Source organism: Crinia signifera, chromosome 4 (genome assembly GCF_055691185.1).
Source record: "Crinia signifera chromosome 4, ASM5569118v1, whole genome shotgun sequence".
NCBI lineage: Eukaryota > Metazoa > Chordata > Amphibia > Anura > Myobatrachidae > Crinia > Crinia signifera.
In genome coordinates this window covers 246,475,155-246,501,716 of record NC_139220.1, presented here as the reverse complement: position 1 = coordinate 246,501,716, position 26,562 = coordinate 246,475,155, and the positions used below count along the sequence as shown (strand labels likewise).

At 40.9% G+C, this 26,562-nt stretch overlaps 1 protein-coding gene across 4 annotated transcripts in view; it reads right to left on the bottom strand.

Annotated features, from left to right (window-relative positions):
• The window catches only part of NTRK3 (neurotrophic receptor tyrosine kinase 3), a 572,243-nt gene that overhangs the window by 323,955 nt on the left and 221,726 nt on the right, over nt 1-26,562 (bottom strand). For all 4 annotated transcript variants that reach the window (XR_014473528.1, XM_083184207.1, XM_083184208.1 and 1 more), the window contains exon 5: nt 14,323-14,391. Coding sequence is in view for 3 of the 4 variants with exons in the window: in XM_083184207.1 (XP_083040333.1) it covers nt 14,323-14,391 (69 nt within the window). In the remaining variant the exon portion in view is untranslated. The remainder of the gene's footprint in view (nt 1-14,322; nt 14,392-26,562) is intronic.

Sequence of the window (26,562 nt, the reverse complement as noted above, 5' to 3'; positions counted from 1 at the left end):
CACCAATACAGTGGAACCCCCCCACAAGTGACCCCATTTTGCAAACTACACCCCTCAGGGAATTCATCTAGGGGTATAGTGTACATTTCAAACCCCCAGGGGTTTCACCAATTTTGATACAATTGGGCAGTGAACATGAAAAATTACATTTTTTTACACAAAAATGCAGTTCTGGCTCAAAATTTTTCATTTTCACAAGGAATGAAGGAGACAAAGCACCCCAAAATATGTGCCCCAATTTCTCCCGAGTACGGCAATGCCTCACATGTGACCAAAAAATACCAGTTGGGTGCATGGCAGGACTCAGAAGGGAAGGAGTGATTTTTGGATTTTGCGGCTCAGATTCTGGTGGAATGAATGGTGGGTGCTATGTGGCATTAGCAAGACCCCCGAAGCACGGTGAAATTATGAACCTAATATTCCATAGATGTGTGGTATATTTTAAAACACTCCTTTATACATAGGCCGGGTTTGTCGGGGCAAGTGTCACACTGGAAAATAGTTTGCTTTCTTATTCCCTTTTTATAGCAAACTTTGCACCTTTTTTGTGTCCTGCCCTTTTTTCCAGTGGAGGGGATTTCATCAGGAAAATGCTGCCCTGGTACAATACGGGGGCCAGTACTAGAAGTACTGGGGCCCTCTGCCTGCTGGTTCCCAAATATTAGGCCCTTTATGACTTCCTCTTGAAAGTGCATAAATGTCCCCCTCTGGCCGGTAGAACGGAATAGCACGTAAGCGTTATACAGTGCCATCTGGATGATATACACGGCCACCTTCTTGTACCAGATTTTTGTTTTCCGCAGGGCACTGTACGGCTTCAGTACCTGATCTTAAAGATCCACTCCGCCCATGTACCTATTGTAATCCAGGATACAATTAGGTTTTGAGGTGTGGGTACTGGTACCTCGTACAGGGACGGAGGTGGTACTGTCTCCGTGAATTGTTGTCAGTATAAGGACATCCCTCTTGTCCTTATATTTGACCAACAACATATTTTCGGTGCATATTCCCCTGCTTTCACCCCTTCTCATTACTTGGGCAATGTGCGTTTTTGGGAGGCCTCTTTGGTTCTTGCGCACAGTACCGCAAGCTGCTGTACCTCTTGAACCAAGGGCCTTAAACAGGGGGATGCTGGTGTAAAAGTTATCCACATAGAGGTGATAACCTTTATCCAGGAAGGGGTGCACTAAATCCCAGACAATTTTCCCACTAACACCTACGAGGGAGGGGGGGCATTCTGGCGGTTCAATTCTTGAATCCTTCCCTTCATAAACCCTAAACCTGTGGGTGTACCCTGAGGTGCTTTCACACAGTTTGTACATTTTTATGCCATACCTTGCCCTCTTACTGGGAAGGTACTGGCGGAATTTAACCCTTCCTTTAAAATGTATAAGGGACTCGTCGATACAAATAAATTTTTCAGGGATGTACACCTCTTCAAATTTGGCACTGAAATGATCAATGACCGGCCTGACTTTGAATAGCCGGTCAAAGGTGGGATCATCTCTGGGTGGGCACTGTGCATTATCGGTGTAATGTATAAATTTAAGGATCGTCTCAAATCGAGCCCGGGGCATGGCCATACGGTAAAATGGAGTACTGTACAGAACATCTGTACTCCAATATTGCCTAATTTCTGGCTTTTTTACTATGCCCATATGAAACACCAGACCCCAAAACGTCATCATCTCTACTGCATCTACAGGGGTCCACCTAGCACATGATGACGTGGGGTTTTGAGCAATAAACTGCTGGGCATATAAATTAGTTTGGTCCACCATTAAATTTATAAAATCATCAGAGAAAAATAATTTGAAAAAGTCAATTTCTCTGAGACCTGTGGAATCAAATTGGATTCCTGGCATGGCCAAAAACTCAGGAACCTGGGGCTCAAAATTGTCTGGTGGTGGGGTCCATACGAGATCAATTATTGGGGGGGGGGTCTCAGCTGCTCTACGGGGGCGTCTTTGAGGGGGTCCCTCATCACCAGAGGAGGAAGAGGAGCTTAAGGCGAATCCTTCAAATTCCCCGCTTGCATCACTGGCTGTGTCAGAGTCAGAAGCAAGCAGGGCATATGCCTCCTCCGCTGAATACATTCTCCTGGATGACTGGGAGGACATTTGGGAGGACATTTGGGAGGACATTTGGGATGCCATTTTTATTTTTGTGTTACTGGTAGTGAAATGTTTCAACACGTGTATAGTGTAGGGGGGGGTACAAACTTTATTTCAATCCGGGGGGTATGTAGTGTGTAGTGTGTATGTGGTGCAGAAAAAAAAAATACTTTATACCAATAAAAAAAAAAAAAATGAAGGGGTTAAAAATAAAAAATTTAAGGGGTTAAAAAAAAAAAAAAGGTCCTGCGCCAAAAATTGAGCACAGATGTTGGTCAGTAACGTCTGTCACTGAACAGCGCTCAAAGGCAACAGGAATTTGATCAAAAAAAAAAATATATAGATCAACCCTGTGCCGAAAAAGCTGATCAGTGATGTACGTCACTGATCAGCGCACAGCGGCCACAGGACACCCACAAAATCACAGTGTGTGTAAAAAAAAAATTAAAAAAAGACCCCACAGCACACACACAAAAAAAAAAGGTGATCAGTGATGCGACACTGATTACCAGTGAGGTGCAGCAGGTGCACAACCTTTGGTGCAACCGACAGGTATATATAAAAAAAAAAAAACCTCTGTACCCCCAAAAAAGTTGCTGATCACCTCAGATATAGTGATCAGCACAAAAGGCGGGGGCAGCAGACAAAAAATTTAGCACTCTCTATCACTCTCTGTCACTATCTCTCTCTATCTCTCTATCTCTCACTATCTATCACTCTATGACACTGCAGCAGCAGCAGTGACAGGTATATCTATATATAAAAAAAAACCTGCGCCCCCAAAAAGTTGCTGATCAGTTAATTTATACTGATCAGCACAAAAGGAGGGGGCAGCAGTCAGTTATATCAAAAATATATAGCACAATCTGTCACTATCTCTCTCTATCTCTCTCTCTCTATCTCTCTCTATCTCTCTATAACTATCACACTGCAGCAGCACAAAATATAGCACTCTGTCACTAGGCCTCTCTATCTATCTATCTCTCTCTCTCTATCTCTCTCTATCTATAACTATATCACACTGCAGCAGCACAAAATATAGCACTCTCTGACACTATCTCTCTCTCTATCTCTCTCTATCTCTCTATAACTATCACACTGCAGCAGCACAAAATATAGCACTCTGTCACTAGGCCTCTCTATCTATCTCTCTCTCTCTATCTCTCTCTCTCTATCTATAACTATATCACACTGCAGCAGCACAAAATATAGCACTCTCTGACACTATCTCTCTCTCTATCTCTCTCTATCTCTCTCTATCTCTCTCTATCTCTCTCTATCTCTCTCTATCTCTCTCTATCTCTCTCTATCTCTCTCTCTATCTCTCTCTCTATCTATCTAGCTAGTACACTGCAGCAGCACAATTTCACAGGAAGGCACAAGTAGTAACAGGATCCAGGAAGCAGTGATGAAGCAGCGATCAGGTAAGTATGGAGCAAGCTATGGAGCAAGGTTCTGGTCAGTATGGCGGCAGGGAGGTACGGTGACCGCACTGCACGCTATTCCAGACCGGAATGGCGTCTGCAGTGCAGTCACCGTTAGTTTAAATCCCCCTCCTTGGCTGTGATTGGTCCGTCGGTCCGACGGACCAATCACGGCCTTTGGGGGCGGGCGGGGTGCGGTGGGGTGACACCAGTGTCACCCTTACACCCCGCGGTGATTGGTGCTGTACTTTACAGCACCAATCACCTCTGATCCCGTGTCACCGGCGAACGTTATTCGCCGGTGACACAGGAAAACGCTGTAATTGGCTGTTCACACTGAACAGCCAATCACAGCGATCGCCGACGGGGGGGCGGCATCGCAGCCCCCCCTGGGCATGCACGGACATGTCTGCTGTCAGGGACAGCAGACATGTTGAAACTGTCACCGCGTCTATAGACGCGGTGACAGTTAAATGCCATGACGTACATTTACGCCATGTGTCGGGAAGTACTTCCCGACCATGACGTAAATGTACGTCAATTGTCGGGAAGGGGTTAAAGAAGTTGATGAGGATTGTTTTTTGCCTAGTAACAAATATTTTCCTTGTTAACATAGCCAGATGAATAAAAATGAACTTAGTCAATAAATGGTAGCGATAATGTCAGAAATGACCTGTAAAACTTCAGAAAGCGGCTACATATGTGTATCACAACAATGTCAGATTAAAAACCATTATTATTATCTATAAATATAAAAAGGCTAAATAAGCCTCATCTCTGAGGTAAAGTACCGCTAGTGACCACTAGAGCCACTCAAGGGACCAAATGACTTAACAGAAAGCGAAAGCAAAATGATCTGTTCCAAACTTGTTTGATATGGAGAGAGGGAGATGTGAATACAGAGATTGGAGGCAGAAGTAGAAGACATCATTTGACGGGCTTTTTAACGAGTCTATTAATATTTTGAATACCATATACAGTACCATGTCTATTTTGTTAAGCTTTCAAATCTGCAGGTTCTTTTTTGCCTCACCCTGTGTTTCTGCCTGGTCACCATAATTAGTGTTCTTCCAAATTAACAGTGTTCCATTGAGCTACTTCAAGTGGTTTTCTTTTTTCTAGCTTTCATTAACAAGGCAACACAAGTTCCCAACGCATACTGAAACAATTTACTACAAAATATTGAAAAACAAAATGTACAGTAGAGACATTTTAGAAGAGCAACAAGGAATGGTGCCAAACCTATGTAAGAAAAATATATTTCATTTCATGGTTATGAATTAAAAGAAAAAAATAATCTTTTTGAGGCTTTCCTTACTTCTTCAATGCCCCATTAATTTCTAGCTTTATAGGTTTGCATGAAAGCTTAATATTATAAAAGGCTTAAATGAAGAGTATATCAGATATGCAAATGTATTTGCCCATTATTTTTTATGGAAAAGAATACATAAAAACATAATGGAAATCTGAATTATACAATTAAAAATTGAGCAGTGAAGTGTGATCCCAGAAGAAGTGTCCTTGTCTATTCAGCATGAAGTTAGCCCACATATTTTAGCTTACCATACCTCTCTATATAAAATATAAAGCCCCTGGTAAGCATCTGTCTGTCTTTCTTTATGTATGTTCATTCGGGCTAATTTTGATGAGGTATTCACCATTTTTTAGAGCATTTGGAAGGTTTATGTGCATGAAACATTAATCTATGAAAAAAGGAAACTGCTCAAAGATGATTTTAGAAAGAGACAATTTTGGCAAAAGAAGAATGGTAGTTCTCTACAGTGCACACAATGGCCAAGTGTTGTATTGCAATACCTGTGCTCTGGTGGAAGGTTTTAGACTTCAGGAAATCTTCACAGCTCCTCCTTCACATATGTCTCTGCCTCCAATTTAATTTGCTTCCCTGGCTCACCAGTAATATAGGCAAGTATTTCCTATAAGTGACATTGCCCCCAGGTTCCCCATGCACACCTACCGTCTCCCCACCCAAAATAAACCTCAGCACCCTGACTCACCAAACCTGTCTTTGAACCCCTCCTATAACTGCCTCTGCCATCTGACTCTTCATGTGCACCTATCAACTCTCCTCCATATGTACCCCTGCTTTTTGCCTCAAAAAGTGTGCCTCTGACCCACATCCCCATGAGTGCCTCTGCCTCTGCCCCCTCCTGTAAGACTGGTGGCTGCTGATAAGAGGTAAAGTGGACAGAGTTAAAATACCAACCAATGTGTTCATAACTCATTTTGTAAACACAACTTTTAACATGGTACAGTAGCTAGGTCACTGGCGTAACTAAGCCACCGCAGCCCCCGCCGTGGCGGGGAGGCGCAGAGTAACTATGGGCGCCGGGGGGGCTGCGGTGCTATAGTTACCCGCTGCGCTGCTGCCCGGCCGCATCTTCGGTCACTGTCCCGTCACTCGCTCCCGGCGCCGGCTCCTGCTGATAATGAAAAGTGACACTTAGAAAATGGCTGCCCCCGTATTGCAGACAGTTTTGGCAGCCATTTTCTAAGAGTCACTTTTCATTATCAGCAGGAGCCGGAGCCGGCGCCGGGAGCGAGTGACGGGACAGTGACCACAGACAGATGCGGCCGGGCAGCAGCGCAGCGGAGACTGGAACAGCGGGAGACTGGACAGGACAGTGACCGCAGATGCGGCTCTGTCAGGTATGGAGGCGGGGGCGCCGAAAATTTTTTGGCGGGGGGGGGGCGCAAATTATATAGTTACGCCACTGAGCTAGGTGCTGATTGGTTGGTACTTTATCTCCTCTACCGTACATCTCCAAGCTTTGCTAAAACTCTCCATTTAAGGAGAGTGCAAAAAAAACCCACATGATTAAAGCGTTGCAATGGAGCCTGCAGAATGTGTTTGACAATGGAAATGGTAATGCGGTTGTTACTCTCAATAAAGTTATTTTCTGCATAAGTATTCCTACCTACACCATGCCATACTGTGACAGTGGGGTATAGCATGACAAAATATTGGGTGCAGAAACAAAATACAACATATTTGCACGGTGGTGGGAAGAGTGTGATTCCTTTGAAAAATGTGTTGCTCAGTTATTAAAATTCCAATTGACTTCTATGTCAGTACTGACTCATCATCTTTCATCTCTGTGTGAATACAATTAAAGAAAATATAACAAAGGATCAAAATCCACCTTAAATCCTAAAAGCCACATAACTAAAATCTAAATGATCAGTAGATTAACAATAAGCTGTGCTGCATTTTCTATTTGTAACCTCATTAAAACCACCAAGAAAAAAAAAACGTGTGAGATATTCTTCTCTAAATTAATAAAACCATTACCATTACTATCATTAACATCTCATTTCCCTTATGACCTTATTACGGCAGCCCTGTCCCTATTTATACTAAATGGAGCATGCACAGATTTGGAATATATGGTTATATCTCCAAATTAACTGGAAGTTTAAAAAAGGCACAAATGAAAATAGGGCAACAAATCAGACAACCTAGACAATATTTGCTTCATTTATGGTAATTGAAATGATCAACTGATGCCTCTCCATCTCATTAACTTTCATTCATGTAATTTTGATCCCAATGTTAATAATAATTGTCTCAGCCGGAAGACAATAGGGCATCCAGTACTATAGTCTGAAAATCAGAAAGGACAGTCTTGTCTTATTTTAGCTTTTATAGGCTACGGAAAATAAGATTACAGGCAACAATCTAATCCATTATCTTGCAGAGACCTATACATCCTAACCTGGTTTACATTTCCTTCATGTGTTTTTTCTTTCAGAGATCACTTTTAGATTCTATCTCGGCCCTTGATAATATTTGTCCGCCAGTCATTCAAATAAGCGCAGAACCTGCCACTTTAGATGTGATTACCCTTCCCCTGAACTTTACTGCAATGTACCTTTTTTTTCCCCCAAAACATTTTCATGCTTTCTCTAAATTACAGTGTAGAACAGGATATGCTACAGCATGCAGTAAACAAAGGACAGTCAGCCCTGCCCTTACACCCACAGCTCAATTAGAGACCTTACACCATTATTTATATCTGTATATACATGTGTCTCAGAAATACTGCCATCTGTTGGCAGTGAGTGAAACTACATCTCTTTAACACACATGCACAAACACAGAGGCAATCACAAAGTAGCAGACTAGCTTTCGAAGCATTTGCTTTGAGTGGGGTTACTATACATATATATATATATATATATATATATATATATGTGTGTGTATTGTATTATAGATCATTATGTTATTATACACCTTTTCATACAGATTGATATTTAAAAACAGTACAATCATTGTACCTCTCTTTCAGTAGTCATTATTTATTTAGAGACACATCTGGGACACATGAGGAGCTCATTAAGTTCTGTATGCTATTGAAAAGCGCTTTTATTATTACAATTTCAAATAAAAAAACAACAAATACAGTACTGTCCATGTTGTTTTAATAGAGTGGCTCTCTACATTTTTACGATTCAATCTTGTGACACACGTGCCCTAAGTTTTTTGTTGGACAGTCCTGGTCAGGGAAGGGTTGAACTGGCACACAGGGGTACAGAGGAATGTCTGAATGGACTGCACTGCATGACGTCCAGGCCCTCTTCTAGGGGTCAGCTGCTTACTGGAGACTTGAATTATACATTGTTCCTCTAAAAGAGGGTCAGTAACCTGGTAGAGGAAGACCACTGATGAACATGGGTGCTTGGTTCAAATGTATTATTTATTTATTTATTTATTTATTTATTACCAGTTAAGGCCTCCATACACCAGAAAGATTTGTACCCAATCGTACAATCACAACTAGTTTTATGACGGATTGTCTGCAGACTGTGTACACACAATCGTGCAATGATTGGTCCTCTGATTAGACATGCTGCATCAGTTGATCAGTTTGGATTGGGAGCTGATTGCATGTGCTTTCAAGCACATATAATTGGTCATTTGACTGATCATACAACCGGCGTCATTTTAGTGGCAGTTTTCAGGCAGTTTAGGTGAGATGACCGGTCGTATGCAGCAGCTGGATTATACAACAGATTGTGAGTACATTGTGTGTCTAAAACCCACCAAGGACTGCCGGAGAGTTGAAGGGAAAGTTGGAAACAATCGTGATTGTAAGACAGGTCTTTCTGATGTATGGTTAAACACACACATATTGTGCAATGCTTAACAGAGACTATGTATGAAAATGAAAGCAGGATTTGCCCTTTGCCAATCAAAGTGGGTGGTCACGATACAACCAGTCTCCCAATTTGTTGGCTGTAGGCTTTTAACGTAATGAACACAGTTCCAGGTAGTTAGTGGAATAGCATTGTATCTCTGGATTTATTCAGTAACCTACTGTACAATGAGCTTGAGACATTCGCAGTCAGTACTGCAGTCCCTGTTCACTTGTACATTGCACTAATGTGATATATATATATATATATATATATATCTGTCCTCATTTATTCTTACCACTAGCCGCAGTATCAGTGTTATACCTGTATATGTTTATAAAAGGGCCCAGCCCATGCACACTCTAATGCAGCGGTTCCCAACCGGTAGTATGCATACACTGCGGCCTGTACTATAATGACGGCGGTCGGGGAGACAGTATGCGGTATGTGGTGATTCCATTCTGTCATGGCAGCAGTTGGTTAGACGGATTGTCTACCACATGTACATGCACACACACACACATTCTAGGTATATTTTTTGGGAAGATATTTAACCTACCAGTATATATTTGGAATGTGGGAGGAAACCGGAGCAACCAGAGGAAACCTACGCAAGCATGGGGAGAATATACAAACTCAGTTAGGGCTATGGTGGGAATCGAACCCATGACCTCAGTTCTGTGAGGCAGTAATGCTAACCATTACACCATGCATGCAACCATGCTCCCTGCTGCCGGGAGGGGGGGGTGAGTCGGAGGTCGGACGGGCAACAGGTCCAACCTCCGGTTCAGGTCGGATGCGCATGGGACCACGAATTGGACCGAAGGTAGACATCAAACACATCCTATTTGGGATGATTTCTCGCCCCTATCAGTCAGGATCGGGTGAAATTGGACCAAATCGGACAAGTGTATGGGCACATTAAGAGATGAAGGAAGAGGAGGGATCAAAATGGGTCTGAAGATGGTGTCACCTACTGGTGTGTAGTTTTTGGAGTTTGATAAATAGCACAACTACAATGTCCCCATATAATGGCAGTGTGCCCTGATTCTACCAATAATGCAGGGGATAGCTGCAATAATTCATGTCTCATAGCCTTGTAGAATACTACATTTACTTAATTTAGTTATAATAATGTGGATATGGCTGTTTCTGCATGATTAACAGGAACGAAAAGCTGGTGATAAAAGCCCCTTTAACTATTTTGAATGCAGAGCTAAATTAATTTTCCTTGCAAAACTCTGCTCTCTGCTTGCCTCTGTGTAGGTTTTTCGTACTCTACTGAATGCAATAGAAAATATTTTTACTAATGAGAACATGTATGTTTATATGTGCTAAGAGGTTCTCCCTGCACAATACTGTATGGTCTACTCTACGCCACAAGCTAGTGGTTGTAGTCCGCACCTGGTCTCACTAAACAACATTTATTTTCTCATTGACTTTATGCTTGAGAGCAGTTCCCCATCAATAGTGTTGAAATACTGTAATACTATAATTAATTCTGAATAAAAATGTGTAAAGCAATGTGGATGGTAGATCCAACTACTGCACGGAGATTGCAATTCATACATCTTTAACCCCTTGAGTGGTGGGTTTTGCTGGGGCAGGACAAACCTACCAGGGCAGGTTTGTCCTGCTCCAGCAAAACCCACCACAGGACGTTGGAAGGCCCCCACCCTCTCCTCCGCTATGGCGTTTGTATGCCAGGGCTTCCCTGCCGCCACTGCCCCCGTTGGCGGCAAGCTCGGGCCACACCGAACATACTCGAGCCTGCAGACAACGTCACTGCTGCTGTAAAATTAGTGACGACTGGCGGCTGGGTCAGGGGAGCTCCGACGTACGATCGGTGGCGCAAGGGTGATGGGGGGGACTCTAAAGGTGGTGCGCCAGTGGTGTACACCTGAACACAACTGGCATGCACCTATTCTATATTAGTGGTATGCCCGGAAAAATTTTTGGGACAGCCCACAGCGGCAGTGCAGCTGAGCCCGGAAAATTTACGGCCATCCCACCCAAGGGGTTCAATGTACATGCAGTCATTCTTTGGGGAAATTGTGAAAGGCACCGCTGAGACTTCAGTTAGTACATAGTCAGATTTAAAGTGTCAGGTTGCTTTTGCCTTAATAAACATTGCTGCTTTTAATCTGATTTGCTGATATCTAAGCACTTTAATACCCCTGCTAAGAAAACTAAAGGCTGATTAAGCACAGAGGTGACATAAACCACTGAAGGGTTCTGGATGCTGTCACTTTAAGTAGTCTAGTGTTAGTATGTGATCTGTTGAGGAAGGGCTTAGCCAATGGGGGGGGGGGAGGAGAGGAGTATGCAGGCTAGGAGAAGGCAGGAAGTGGTATGATCGGCCTCTTTGTGAAGTTTTCCCCTCCCTTCCATCCCTATGTTTTATGTTCGGCGGCGGTAAAGAATGGTCATTTGTGTATATGTAGTGGTATGCATATAGTGGGTGCACTCTCCCAACATTGATGGTCATTAGCAGATACTTCTGGGCGGGAGATGGCTTACACCACCTGCACGGGTGGGTTGTGGAGGAAGAGTTGATCACCAGCGGTGTGTGAATTGTGTGTGGTCATGGTACCCCTCCCCCTGAACGTTCTATAGTGCCACCACCATCTATAGTCAGATCATAGTCAAGTTGTCAATCAAAAAATTTGACATTAATTTTGAAAAGCCAGTACATGTGTCTTTGTCTAATTTTAGGTTAAGTTTAAGGTTTAAGTTTATTAAAGTGTAAGCATAAGGATACCCGACGGTGAGTGTATTACATTTGGCCATATATCTTTACTTAATTATCTTTAAAAACTGTCAACAACCTGAAAATTATTTTCCGTTATGTCTCATATAATTATTTACTGCTGTACTGCACAATATTATCCTTTGGTAAAAGTACAGCATCTCTAGGTTGCCCCTTCATATAAACTACACATAGGAAAAAATCCAGCCAGCAGAGGTGTATGTGTGATGAGCATAGCCCAACCAGAGTTTCGCTAATATGCAGGACAGCTGTAGTTAGACCTTTGCTCCAGCATATTTTTACTCCAGAGAACAAAATTTACTACAAACACACAGTCCCCGTAGCCTTGCTCAACAAGGTCAACAAGGTTATCCAATTTGATGCTGCAGCACCATGATAGACTTTGTTAGGTCTGGGAGATGTCTAGTTGGTTTCTTAGAACAGCTTTGTCAGCTCTGCTACTTGTGGGCTTTCCTTGTCTCTTCCTATGTGTGCAGTAGTAATGCTTCTTCCTTAGGTGTTTTACTTCTGTCATTACAGGTAGCATTTCTCTCACTCTGAGAACACCAGGGGAGTTGCTGCTGTGTTTACTGCATGTAATGAAGAATCAGCGGTGCTTTGGATGAGAACCGGATCTCGCTCATCTTCCTCCCATAATGTAGAGGTCATATTGATTAAGGCTACGAGGTTGCTCCAAAGCACAATTGATTCTGTGTTTGTTATTTTTGCATAACAACACTTGCATTGATTTCAGATTATAAAGTGCTGTTCTACTTAGCAGGTTTAATGTCATATTTTAGGTGCAAGAAGCAATAAATCAGTGTTTTATTACCGCAAACATATGCATCAGTATTTGTTCACGTCTGAGAATATGGCAATTTCTATTAATTGCTTGCTTGATAATCTGCATAGCTGCAAATGGTTTAAAGTCATTTCCAGGGGAACTTACTGCACAGATGAGCAGGTAGCTCTCAGCCAGCGATGAACAACAGTTCCCCAGTCCCCTCCTGCTATATTGTCATATTTTTTTGTTAGAACTTTAATAATTCTGTAATCTACTTGCTGATATTTTATTACAGATAGGAGCATCTTTATTTTATAAAATGTGTTATCTTGTTACTGAGATTATAGTACTGTAGGTGGATTTAGGAGTCTGGCTGCCCCAAGGCACAATAGCATTAGCCACCCTCCGTCACCCCCACCCAAAAATAATAATTTTTTGACTTTGCACCCCCCCTCATAGAATAAAATGCACCTCCTTATAGTGTAGAATATTATGTGCCTCCCCTTAGTTTAGAATGTAATGAGCATCCCTTCTTTCAGTGAGAATTGGAAACTCACACTGCCTTTAGATTCTATGCATTGACCAGATCCAGCTGCGCTTCTCTCCCTGCATCATGCAGGCAAGGAAGCTGCTGTGCCTCACGTGCCTAGTGAGAAATCCAGCACTGAGTATAGGGGAGAGAGTGGGTATAGGGGAGAGAGTGGGTATAGGTAGTTTATGGGAGTGATTCAGGTTGGTTTGCAAAAGCAAACTCCTTGTTTAATGGACAAAACCATGTGCACTGCAGTTGGGGCTGATTTAACATGTGCATTTGGGTGAGTTATTTTGTTTCTGTGCAGAGTAAATACTGGCTGCATTATTCTTACACTGCAATTTAGATTTCAGTTTGAAAACACCCCACCCAAATGTAACTCTCTCTGTACAGGTTACATCTGCCCCACCTACAGTTCTTTCATAAATACAGTACTGTACCCCCCAATAACAACATACAGTATGTATGTCAGAATGCAGAATGAGAAGACTAGAACTGTGCACTTATTGTGTACACACATTTACAGATCATTTAATCTGTGACAGTTTACAGAATCAGTAATTGTTTTTCAGTTTTGATTCTGCCAGTGTGATGTCTATATTACTGAGTGATTGGCACACAGTATACATTTATAATTTTATATCTCCATAAGCATCAGTGTGAGTGCGGCTGGTGCGGCGTATACAATACTTTCTGTTTGCCGCATGTATAGCTCAACTGTTGCCCATTTCTAAAATATGGAATCGACTTAACATCCAATTATTCTTTGAAATAAGTGTTCAACACTTTATCAATAATTCAGGAAGCTGCATTCAGCAGCTCCTATTTTCCTGTCAAAGAGGTCTACATATCATGAAAAGGTTATACAAAGCATCTCGTGGGATCTCTAAAATTCATGGTACTTAACTGGCCTGCTGACAAATGGGCAGGCAAAGCTAAGCTAAACAATGAGCTGTTAGAGATCCTAGTTCTGAACAAGTTGGAAGTTGTCTCCCAGCAAACTGTCACCGACATTGCTGAGGGAGGAAGCGGCTTTGTGTTTTTAACATACATTTTCTACAACTGCAAACAGATTGGACATCAGGATATATTTTAGGTGTAGTTGTTTCTCAAAGATTTCTTTATTTATGGAAGATAATACAAAATAATAATAATCATCATCATCAACATCATCATTGTAAATATTATTTAATATAATTAATAATATATTTTTTAGGAAAGTGGCATAGGTCAATTTAAGTGATGTCTGGAAACACATTTTAATGGACAATGGCGGAAAGGAACATTCTTAACAGTAATACCCTTCTGTGCTTATACACGTACCAGTGAATTAATGATCAACAGGCTCATATTCCAGAAAATTCCTATAGATTCTAAGGGGTAAATGTAGTAAAGTTTCTAATAATGATGAGGTGATGTTGCCCGTAGCAACACCACTTCTTTGAATTTAGAAACTTTATTAAATTAACCCCTAATTCTGGAACAATTTAGCAGTCATATAATGACATTAAATGTCTGTGTAAAATGCAAATAAGAAAGGAAGAAGTAAAAACAGTTCTACTTACAAGTCATTTAGTTCCAGATTTTGAAACAGCTGCCAAGATAAGGTTGTCAGTCGGTTTCCAGAAAGATTTCTAGAGAGAAAAGATATTAAATCAGTTAAGAATTGACAGCTACTTACAAAGTGGCACGAGGCACCTGTAACATGGGCGATGTTAATATCTTCAGAAATTCATGTACCCTAGACAAGATACAGTACCAATGTTGGTAACCCCCCCCAGTCAGAGCTACATTCCAATATCACTATTTATTTACACTATACATGTCTCCAACATTATTTGTCTGTTTTAATTCTCAAAGACTCTCCAAAATGACTCCTTTCATGAGGTACAAACTGCTCCACGTCTGGACTTCCCTCTTCATTTATTATTGCAGTCACCTGTGTTGATGAATTTATAAGAAAGGTGTTTCAGAATACTGTGGATAACTCTAATTGTAGATTTAGTGTCAGACTCTGGATGGGCCTTCTCCTACTGTCCATGCACAGTGGCCATTTTGGGTGTGATTTTCTCTGGAAAAGCACTACTGCACATGCGTGGTGGCTTTTTGGCTGTGATTATTTTGTCATGGCTGCTGCAATGTGGAACTCCGGAAAGGTAAATGGGTGCAGTATGTGCAGTGTTGGCCTCCCTCCACCCAGGGGCCCCTGTGCACTGCACACACTGCATCCAATATAGAAATGCCAATGAGTACAAATAATCATACAGTATAATAAAATATAAACACATTGTACCCACTGGATTCTCCTCTGAACTTTGTCACTCAGAGGTAAATTTACTAAGATGGGAGTTCTATTGAAGGTGGAGTGTTGCCCCTAGCACCAATCAAATTCTACCTATTATCTTCTAGAAGGTGCTAAATAAATAAGAAGTTCAATCTGAGTGGTTGCTATGGGCAACATCCCATCTTCAATAGAACACCCATCAGTACATTTTGATGGCAGTATTTTTATGTGCACAGACTTAGAGACTAGTTTATATTTTTTATGCTTCTGTATCCTACTCAAAATGATCTTCTCACTATACATCTGATACATGGTTTTTCTGATTACAGTTGATGACTTCATATCACTCAGCAGTAGTGGTATTAATGTAAGAATGTTAATTAATTTAGTTATTAAAAGTGCATATTTCTGACCTTTCTTAAATCAGTTAAACACAAAGGCTTGAGAACTCCCCAAGGAATGCCTTCATATCCATCCAGATCCTTATCATAATGAACTTGTAGCTAATCCACAAAACAATTATTTGTATTCTCCGTGCTCCTTTAAAGCCAAGAAAGAAAACTGATAATAGAGAAGTATCGAGTGGCAGCTGCTTTCAGGAATGCAATAAGAAGCCGATTTTTATCTAAATAACCGATTTTCTTGTCTTTTAAAAATGGCGAGTTAACTACCTTTCACTATAGCACATTATTAATTATAAATCCACATTGCTACATTGTGATGGGTGCACAGAGACTCCTTTCATAAGACTGGCACTAAACAAGTGACAGATGCATCGCCGGTAGCTGCTTGCAGATATACTGTACCTATGAGGCTGACACACCACAGTACCAGAAAGCTGGACACACACAGAATCCTAGGTGACAACCATATTATTACCTTATGCTACAGTATATGGAGCAGATCCATCAAAGCTTCAATAGTTGAATATTCTAAATATACTATTAGAACTCCTAATGAATTAATTTTCACTTTTATTTGTTCTTCAAATAATTGTATTGCTACCTGCATTCATATAAAAATAGATAGTTCTAATAGTTCAGAAAACAAAAGTATAATGCGGCATTGTCTACATAATAGCCCAGATCCAGGTTTGCTCTGCAAGCTGGGAACAGCGCTGCTTACCGAGCACGTGAGACGGCGCCCCGCCAAATACCCCTCCCAAAGCAACCGATTGGATACGTGCAAAGGGATGTGTATGAGAACACATCGCTTTGCATGTGCCGTTATCAGAAGAAATCATTTGATGGTCACCGGATTATTTGTCCTGCATTCACAAACAACAGTCAATCTCAACTGAATTTTATTTGAAAGAACCTGGATGGGAGATGGGGCAGGCTGCTGATGTCATGTGACCCATGAGTTTTCATGGGGAGGCCCAAAAAACGCTTGACATTCCCATGGCTCAGTGCAATCACCGCCCCTGGCCCTCCCTCCCCACTGTGAAAGGCCCAGTGAGTGTGTAACTCACCACAGCATGCACAAACCCCGACCATTGTTGCAGGGGCCAAATTCAGGTGACTGAAAGTAATCTTGAATTGGCCCCAATATCTCTTTCAAATTAAATAATTGATTTTTTGTTGAAAACATATTCCAAACTCCTTCTATTGTACAAAATGCATTAACATTATAGTAACTGCAAGGTGTAAACTACTTTTTCTATCTTTAAATGTATTTTAAATGCATCCGACGTGGAATAAAATAATGGATACACAATATGGTGTTGGTAAAAGTATCAATATGTTCATTTATTATTTCAATTTAGGTGCCACATGTGATGAGAAGTTGGGTATGGGATGTGGTTGGTCAGAATACCGACACAGTCAGGGTTCCAGCTGTCTGAATTCTGTCATTTGCATTCTGACAGGTGTTGGAATTCTGGTGCCAGTATTCTGACCACGGGGATCCCATCCAGTGAGATGCCAACTACATCCCATAAAGAGTCCTGGCCTGTGTTTGAAGTTGATCTATATTTTACTTGTCAATTTATTAGTTAAGTGATAATAAAATCTGTAAAATAACTAGTATAATCTCATAAATCCTGCCCATTATCCTACTGTAAATTACACAATAAACAAATCTACCATCAATATTAACAGAATACACACAAAGGGGGATATGCAATGTCATTCGAGCTCCCGCAGCCATCTCCCGACAGGGGAGATGGCTGCGGGGCCCTATTCAATACTGTCTTCCCCGACAGTATTGAACAGGGGTTCTGCACAGAACGAGCCCGACATCACAAGCTGTCGGGCTCATTCTGCCGAGAAAAGCCGGAAATAGGCGAGCTCATTGAATCCCGACTGCCAAGCTCCAGACGAGCTGACCGTAAACGGGACAGGGGCACGGCTGTCGCGCTAGCTCGACAGCCGTGCCCCTGACATTGAATATCCCCCAAAATATATAAGAAGTCAGCAAACACCATACTGAGGGCTATCATCAAGTCATCAGCAAGCAATCCAAGGGCACCACATCTTAAAGAACTTTAGTAGTGTTTTGCTTAAAGTCAACTGATATAAAGTAGCACGGGGACACTGTTAATAGAAATAATCTTTATGTGAAGGGAATTAGAGTCCCTTTAACAAAGTGTGATTTCCCATTTGGCATTTGCATCATTATTCAAGACATAAGACAATAATTATTACTAAAAGATCTGGCAATAAGGGAACACCTCAAAGGGCTTGAGTATGAAATCTCAGCAGTCAGGATCCCAATAGTCAGAAGACCAACAGCGGTTTACAAATGGCCAGAATACCAATAGAATTAGAATTTCTAACCCCAATCCACCAAACCATAACCTCCCCCGCCACCCTAACTTTAATCCAATTTTTTGACTGCATCTGCCAAAAGTGCTACTAACAAAAAATCACATGCTAACGGTGTTTCTGGCTTGGGGACTAAACCTAGGTAAGCAACAGGCTCCAAACAGGTATTTTGGGCAAAGATCATATAAATCAGCGATGATTTTGTGTGATGTCAATAGGGTATACTTAAGATAAAGTAAGCCACAATTTCCTCTGGAGCATTTGAGTTCCATATGCAGTATCACGTAAACAGGACAAAAATGCATTCCAAAATGCTACAGAACATTACAATCAGGGCCGACAACAGAAATCTTGGGGCCCTGTACAATGATATTTCTGGGGCCCCCCACCTAATCCCAAATCCACACAATGCTCTTCTGCATGAGCCTCATTTAACCTTTCGCTGCTCCAGATCCCGCTTTCAGGGCCGGACTACTCTCATTTTCAGTCCTGCTGGCCTGGCTCCTGGCTGCTGCTTCCTGCTGGCTCCCGGCTGCTGCTTCCTGCTGGCTCCCGGCTGCTGCTTCATGCTGGCTTCTGGCTGCTGCTGGCCTGTCACTTTCACAAAAGAACGCTGAGCACTACGAGCAAGCAGGGCAGGTCTTTCACAGAGTGCGGAACAGACGACCCGCGCATGCACAGTAAAAGTACAGGAGCCAGAGACTGAGGCCACAGCACCTGCAGGGGGTACGTCTGTGCACGTGCGCGTGCGGCCCCAGGCCGTGTGCACACACAGAGTAGATGGCAGTGGCATACAGTGAGTCAGTCAGACTCAGCCAAAAACAGATGGTTCACAGTAACGGCCGGGCCTCAAAGGTCATTGACATGCCAGCTAGTACAGGCAGTGGGGCCTTCTCTGGGGCCCTTCAGATCTCTGGGGCCCATCACACTTGTCCCCCTTTACCCCCCCCCCCTGTCGCCTGCCCTGATTACAATATACTGTATATGTGTGACACAGGTTTACGTAACTTCTGTAACATTAACAACTCCTCCAGAGAATCAAAAACAAGTAGAGTACATTAAGTGGGAAAACTGTGAAGAGACCTTATGACACATCTGAAAATAAATTCAGTACAATCAAACTGTCATAACTAAAAATGTAAATGTTGTAGCAAGCCCACATTAAGCACAATGTGATTAAATAAAGCAAGCAGAAGCAAAGTTTGTGGCACCGCAAATTGCATCACCATGGCTTATCCTGCTACTGAGCAGCGGGGAGCAGGGCAACAATGACAGGATTCACCACAAGCAGTGTCATTGAGCCTTACTCTCGCTAGAACCCAGGAGAAAGCTCAGAAAGTCTCCAGGGCAACCTACCCTGGGGAGTAGGTAAATACAAACTAAAGTAAAGTAGCTGGAGATCACCCTACAGTGAATGTTATTAATAGAACAGGAAACTAATAAGCGCACTTATGAAGTAGGTTCACTGGTGCACACTTTTTTGTAAATTGCTAGAACATGGAAGTTCATTTTGTATGCTAACATTAGACTGGTAGATGGTGGGCTGAAGGAAAATGGACACCGGTCTGCGGTATACAGAAGTACAGTAGCCATTAAAAATGTCCGCAATTCTTACTTTCCAGTTCTTGTTGTTCTAAACAATACAAGTTAGATGCCTACTTTGCTTAAATGTCAGCCTCTTTGGCATGCCTGGCCAAAGAAAGTATCCCATCATGCATCATCACAGACCCACTCATTGGACAGCTTTTTAAAATAATGCAAATCATCTGCAGCTTCTACCGTCTTAAGCAACAGGGTGCCATGATAAGTGATGCACTGGAACTAATGCCTGCCATCAGGTATGGCATTTTTGCTCTTAGTGCTGTCAGGCTAATGAAAAGGCGCTAAAGGTTACATGTGTTCTACTTGTACCTTTTTATGATAGAGCTGCATGGTGTATATTTTCTGCCTTATATTTACAGCATTTCCTTTTTCCTAAATTAAGCTTGACAGTCAAGAAGACACTTTCAAGCTGTGAATGATAAATAAGGAGAACAATGTCCAGCTACTAAAGCAATAACCGAGACAGCAGAATAACCAGCAGTATTAACAAATTGAAATGAATTTGTTCTCTTTTGCTGTAATTTTAAAATTACCCATTTTGTATAATTTAGTGTGAAATTAGATTGCTTGAGTAGAAGACTGGAACATATTAGATAAAGCTCTTTGCAATATGGTATTTTTTGTCATGAAAACAGGTACTTGCAGGAAAAAAAAAACATCTGATCCATTCCTCTATTCAAAATTGAAAGATTTTCAGATTAACTAAGACATTTCCATTAAAGAGAAACTCAACTTTGCAGAATCCTGTTTCTCTATGTACTTGTAGTCATGTATGGCTCCCTTTGGTTTCTCTGCCAAAGCAAAATATATCTATAGACAAATGATGCAATAATGGTAGAATGCTTACTTCTGCTTTATAGGCTGATTAAATTATCATTTCTCAGACAGTAAGAACTCCTATGGTTACTTAGCAGTAAGCAGGACATATTTTTTTTATAAAGAACTCCTTTTTGATGAGTAGTGATGTGCGCCGACCCACTTGTTTTGATTTTGGTTCTTATTCATCATTGTGTTATGGTTTTGGAAAAACCACCCTGAACCCTGTAACATTTTTGGATTCGATTCGGATTTATGAAAATCTTTAAAAAAAAACTGTTAAAATCATGTTATTTTTTTCAATACATAACCCAAACATTTGGGGTTAAAATACAGAGACGTACCTAGATATTTGTAGGCACCATAGCAAAAGTTTGTAAGGGCCCCCTATTTAGCAACTGATGGTGATAACTGTATGTAAAACATATTACTTAGACAACAAAGATAGGCCCCCTTCAGCTCTGGGCCCCGTAGCAGCTGCACCCCTTGCACCTATGGTAGTTACGCCCTTGTTAAAATATGTAATCTGAACCATAGGACATTTCAACCAAAACTTGGATCTCCTCAGGGCATTCAGACTGGGTTTTGGTTTGGATCCCAGAAATTTGAGTGGATTTTGATTTCTGGAGAGCGGAACAACACATCTCATAAAACTTCTTAATGCCTCAATGGAAACTCCTTATCACATATTCCACAGTGTTTTATAGAGAATATTTGAACATTTATATCAGTCCCTGCCCCAGTGGAGCTTACAATCTATATTCCCTACCACATGCACACACACATACAGACATTCTAGGGTTAATTTTGTAGGGAGCTAATTAGCATACCAGTATATTTTTGGATTCTGGGAGGAAACCAGAGTACCCGGAGGAAACCCACGCAAGCACTGGGAGAATATACAAACTCCGCACAGTTAGGGCCATGGTGGGACTCGAACCCATGACCTCAGTGCTGTGAGGCAGTAATGCTAACCATTACACCATCCATACTGCTCCTTTGAGTAACTAAGCAAAGTGAAGAATATGCTCTATCAATAGCAAAAGCTCCTGTTTTTATTGCAAATTAGGCCCTCAGATTTATTATAATAAATTCATGTTCTCTTAATAATGTTATCATATAAATCATATTAATGCATATTGCATTGTGTCAGATCTAGATAAATGAAAGGAAATTTGTTTTACATCCCTAGCATAAAAATTAAAAGCAGACATTGAAAATAAATGTTGGATAATGAAAGAATACACGTCAAATTGCCAATTAATCAGAGAATACTTAATAATTGCTCCTGTTTTTCCTCTTCCACTTTTGTCCAAAAGCTTGATATTGATTCTACAGGTCTTCCAAAAGACAGGAAGCTTCCAAAAATACAGGAAGTATTCTATGGTACATGTTCATTTATTCTACAGGTCTTCCAAAAAGACAGGAAGCTTCCAAAAAGACAGTAAGTATTCTATGGTACATGTTCATTTATTCTACAGGTCTTCCAAAAAGACAGGAAGCTTCCAAAAAGACAGGAAGTATTCTATGGTACATGTTCATGACTCATTCACATAAAACACTATTGGAGCAAATATAAGAGAACTAGCTAATGGAACAACAAAATAAAGACATAAAATATACCTATCAAATTATAATGTGTTAATTAAATGCCTGGAACCCGTTATTTTGGACAGTTTTTGTTTTTGATATGAGAAGTCATATTTTGTTATCCTTTAAGTGACTACAATTAATGGAACTGTACAAATACAAGATAAAAGCACCTTTCATCCTATGATTAATTAAAGCAGGTATAGGGAACCTTTGGCCCTCCAGCTGTTGTTAAACTACACATCCCAGTATGCCTTGCAACAGTTTTAGCATGGCCAAAGAGCAAAAACTGTAGCAGGGTATGCTGGGATATGTAGTCCAACCACAGCTGGAGGGCCAGAAATGTTATTTGCAGCATTCAAGTGAAAGTATTGTAAGTACTAAAGTATATTAACAAGAAAACATGAACAGAAACTACACTTCCAGTATTCAACAAATTACATCCTTACATAACAAACTGTTTTGACTAAATAACTTTTAAGGTGGGGACTTGCGCTACTGAAAACCTTCTGTTGAAAACCACCATACAGGCACCGTAGACTATCAATTGTACAGTCTTTTACTTTTAACCTCTTAATTGGGGTTCATTATGGAGGTAATTTTCTGTGGCATATGCTTGAATTTATGCTAATGATTTTTATACGTGTATCTTTTTAAAATAAATTCTGCAACACTTATTTTATTTTACAGTTTCACACTTATTTGTGCTGAAGCGCTCTCTGTCGTTGGTATTTTTTTATGTTCTAATTAGGTTCTCAGAACACCTGTTGGGATCTGCTACCTACATACATATGTATAGATCTTTTTGAAATATAGTGATAAGTTTTATTGAGATTTGTTCATAACTAATGTGTTAGCGCCTGATTCTTATTATTATTGTGAAATGTTTTGACAGACAGTTGCTTTAAAAAACAAACAATAAAACACAATGATTCTAAATCATAATTGCCTGCATTTTAAGTATGCTGTATGGCTAAAGATGTCATTTTATATCATGGATATATGTAATTCAGCACTACAAATTCAAACCCAAATATATACCATGTAGTTAATAGCAGCATAGCGGTGGTATCACTGTTATTTATATTGGACACCAAAAGGATGGTAGTGGTATATTGTAACCTGGATTAATATAAAAACCACGATATGTGCGATTAATGGGTACTTGGTAAAATGAATGAGCATAGCAAGTCACAAAGCAAAACAAGTAATCTAAATTCTGTGCAAAGAAGAACTCAGGAAACTATATCACAACGATTAAGGCATACAGGATGGGGGCTAACAAACATGGGCGGAGAGGTCAGGATAGTACACACGATTCTGCTACTGACTCCGGTAGATTCTCAGCATGTGCTATAATATCCCATTGGTATAATGATGGAGGAGGAGTTGCCTACTACGGCAATCATTTTTCATTTGTAAAAATAGCTGCAGGAAAAACAGATAATACTGTACATTGAAAGTGTCAGTAAAAGTTAAGCGATATTGAAACTCGCCTAGAAGGTTAGCCAAAATCGCACCATGTGTACACTGCAGGTGATAGCCATGTGCGGCCCCAAGGCGTTGCTATTGCCCTGCAATATAATAGTGCAGGCAATTCAGTTTTGACTAGCTGCATGTCTGTGTTAGAAATGTGGGCGATATTAATAAACACAAGTGAGCAGAGATGATAGGTGAGTAAGATAGCTATTATTTTGGGCCCCACTCCAAGCAGCTTACAGTCTAGGCTGCTGCTAGATGCAGATATTATTTACTAGGACATGCTGCAATCACCGATGCTTATTACTATTTGGCTCACCTGTGCAGGTGATAATGTAGGCATGCTTAAAGACAAAGTGAAGTATTCAATATGGGTTTGCGACTGCCGGAATGTCCCGAAAATCAGAATCCCGGACTTGCGGATTGTCGAAAAATGGACATGAATTCAACAATCAGTGTCCGTTTCCGACAAAACAGATCCGACTTGTTTGAAAGTCTGATCTGTTTTGTTGGAATCCGCCTTCAATGCTGTCGAAAACGTAAAAATTGCATAGGCGGCAAAAATAGCGGTGGATAGTGAATACACAACAAAGCAGCAACACCCAACCGCACAAAAAATTAAAGTATCATAGAAACCGTTTGATAATATGGTGTTATAGAGAGTACTTTTAATGATGGGTTGTTACTTGTAATTAATTATATTTGTATGAAAGTTACAAATATAACGATATTTAAACAATACTATAAGAGAACAAGGACAGATGAATCATTCATTGTGTCCTTTATAGTTCAGCACATCTGCTTTAGTGCCACTTTGGGAGAAAAAAAGTTGTAAATCCATAAAATCCGACGCAATGTGTAACATAAATAGCTGCAAAGTCCATAAGTCACAGAATACAAGGGTCGCTGATAAATGATCCATACAGATTAGCACATCCAACACATCTATTGCTCATAAAATACACATAGGACATTTGGAAGAAAGTTAAATCACATTTCCGTGCTTCACCTGACAATGCAAATGTTCTTTCTGATATAGATAATGAATGATCAATGAATTCATATAAATCCAGGATATAAGAAAATTTGCATAGGTTTATTAATGTCTGGCAATTGCAGCAGAACCTGAATCCAAGAGAGGGTAAAATGATATACAATGCCAATAACACAGATGCCACTTAAAACTGTCAGTGAATCTGATGGGCTGTTGGGCATTGCTGAATGCAGAAAGGAAAGCTTCTGGGCTAAAGAGATTATACAGAGAAGATGTTTGCAAGCTGCAGTGGTAAACACTCATCACCTCTACTGTAGTTTATTCCTTGATGTCTGTAGATTAAAAAGTTGTCAAAAGATAGAAATATGTAAGTTTTGCATACATAGTATATTCCCCATTGTAAATATGATTGCGTAGACCAAATGGTGCAATTAGAAACTCAAGAGACCTGAAACACAATTTGGGCCTCATTTACAGGTATATTTACTAATTAGTGGGATATAAGCTTGATCGTTATAATTGGAGATAATAAGAAATTATAACTTGCCTGAATGTACAAATAGTCACACACAGGGAAAGTGACCGTGTAAGGAGGAGCATGCACCTGAAATGTGTAAGAAGTGAAATCATTTCCCCTTTCTGCTGACTACATACGTGTGACAACCAGGGTGGCTTCCATTGAACCCTCTCCCAGTAATTTTTGTGGTGTGTAGCACATAGGCTACAGCTAACACATTCCAGAGCTTGGTAAATTTGACAGCTTCGCAGCTGCAATAGAAACCTATGGGAAATGCAGGTTCTGCAGGAACTGGAGGGACTGCAACATATATGGAGATACTGTATTATTAATTTGAAAGCCAGGTACTGAGGGTATCTGGAAAAGGGCGCCTGTATGTAGCTGCCTTGTCAAGCTGCAACCATATATAAAAAGGGGGAGTCACCCCCTTTACACGTTAACAAAAAATAAACAAAGGTAGTTGCGCTAAATTACAAAAACAGGTAATGCAACAATTTTTGGAATAATTGAAATAGCAAGATTTATTTTAAGATAGCATTTTTGTACTTAAAAAGAAAATATAAAAATGGCTTTGTTAGCCTAGGGGTAAATATGGATGAAATAGCTGCAATGAATTGTATTATTATTTAATGTTGTTGCTCCAACTCTATGGAACTCTCTTCCTCGCATAGTGCGAGAAGCCCCCACTGTAGAATCCTTTAAAAATAGGGTACTTATGAGTTATCTGGGCGCCCGATTTTTTGATTGTATGCCTTAAGTTAAGGCATACAATCAGATGCGATGCAATGCGATATCGCATCGCATCGCATGCGACCATCGGATGCGATGACCCGATTTTTCCATAGGAATCAATGTTAAAATGGACAGAATCCATTTTAACATGGAATTCAATGGGAAAAAGGGGTCCTTTTCATACCCCTACTATCCAAGTGGGCATGGAGTTGGATATAAACCTGTGGCGAGCGTAGCGAGCCACCGAGCCCGAAGCGTGGCGAGCGAAGCGAGCCCCGCGAGGGGACGGTATTCTATGTCCCCTCGCGGGGCTCGCTACGCTCGCCACGCTTCGGGCTCGGTGGCTCGCTACGCTCGCCACAGGTTTATATCCAACTCCATGCCCACTTGGATAGTAGGGGTATGAAAAGGACCCCTTTTTCCCATTGAATTCCATGTTAAAATGGATTCTGTCCATTTTAACATTGATTCCTATGGAAAAATCGGGTCATCGCATCGCATCGCATCGCATCGATGGTCGCATGCGATGTGATGCGATGTGGCCGATCCGACCCGATTTAGAAATCGGGCGCCCGGATAACTCATAAGTACCAAAAATAGACTAAAGACGTACTTATTTACTCAAGCATTTCACTGACATCCACTGTTAAGCTTGTTTTGTATTTTGAGCTGTAAATACAATGGTAAAGCATTTTGAGTCCTATTGGGAGTAAAGCGCTATAGAAATATCATTATTATTATTATTACTATTATTATTATAAATGTAAAATGTTCTTCACAGTCACCTCAACTCCTTATGTGTTATTTTCCTTTTTTGGGCCCAAAAATGTGCAGTCAGTCCTGTTATGGGATCTTGTATAGTCCACCTCAGCACTTCCTCCAATCCGTATAGAGAGATGGCTTTTCCTCCACAGAGATGGAATATCTGAAGTCAGGGGGTTCCCTTGATTTCCACAGGCCAATTAGAGAGGTGGCATTCCTCCACAAAAAGTAGCAAGGTCTGTTTGGGGAGTCCAGTATCCTTGG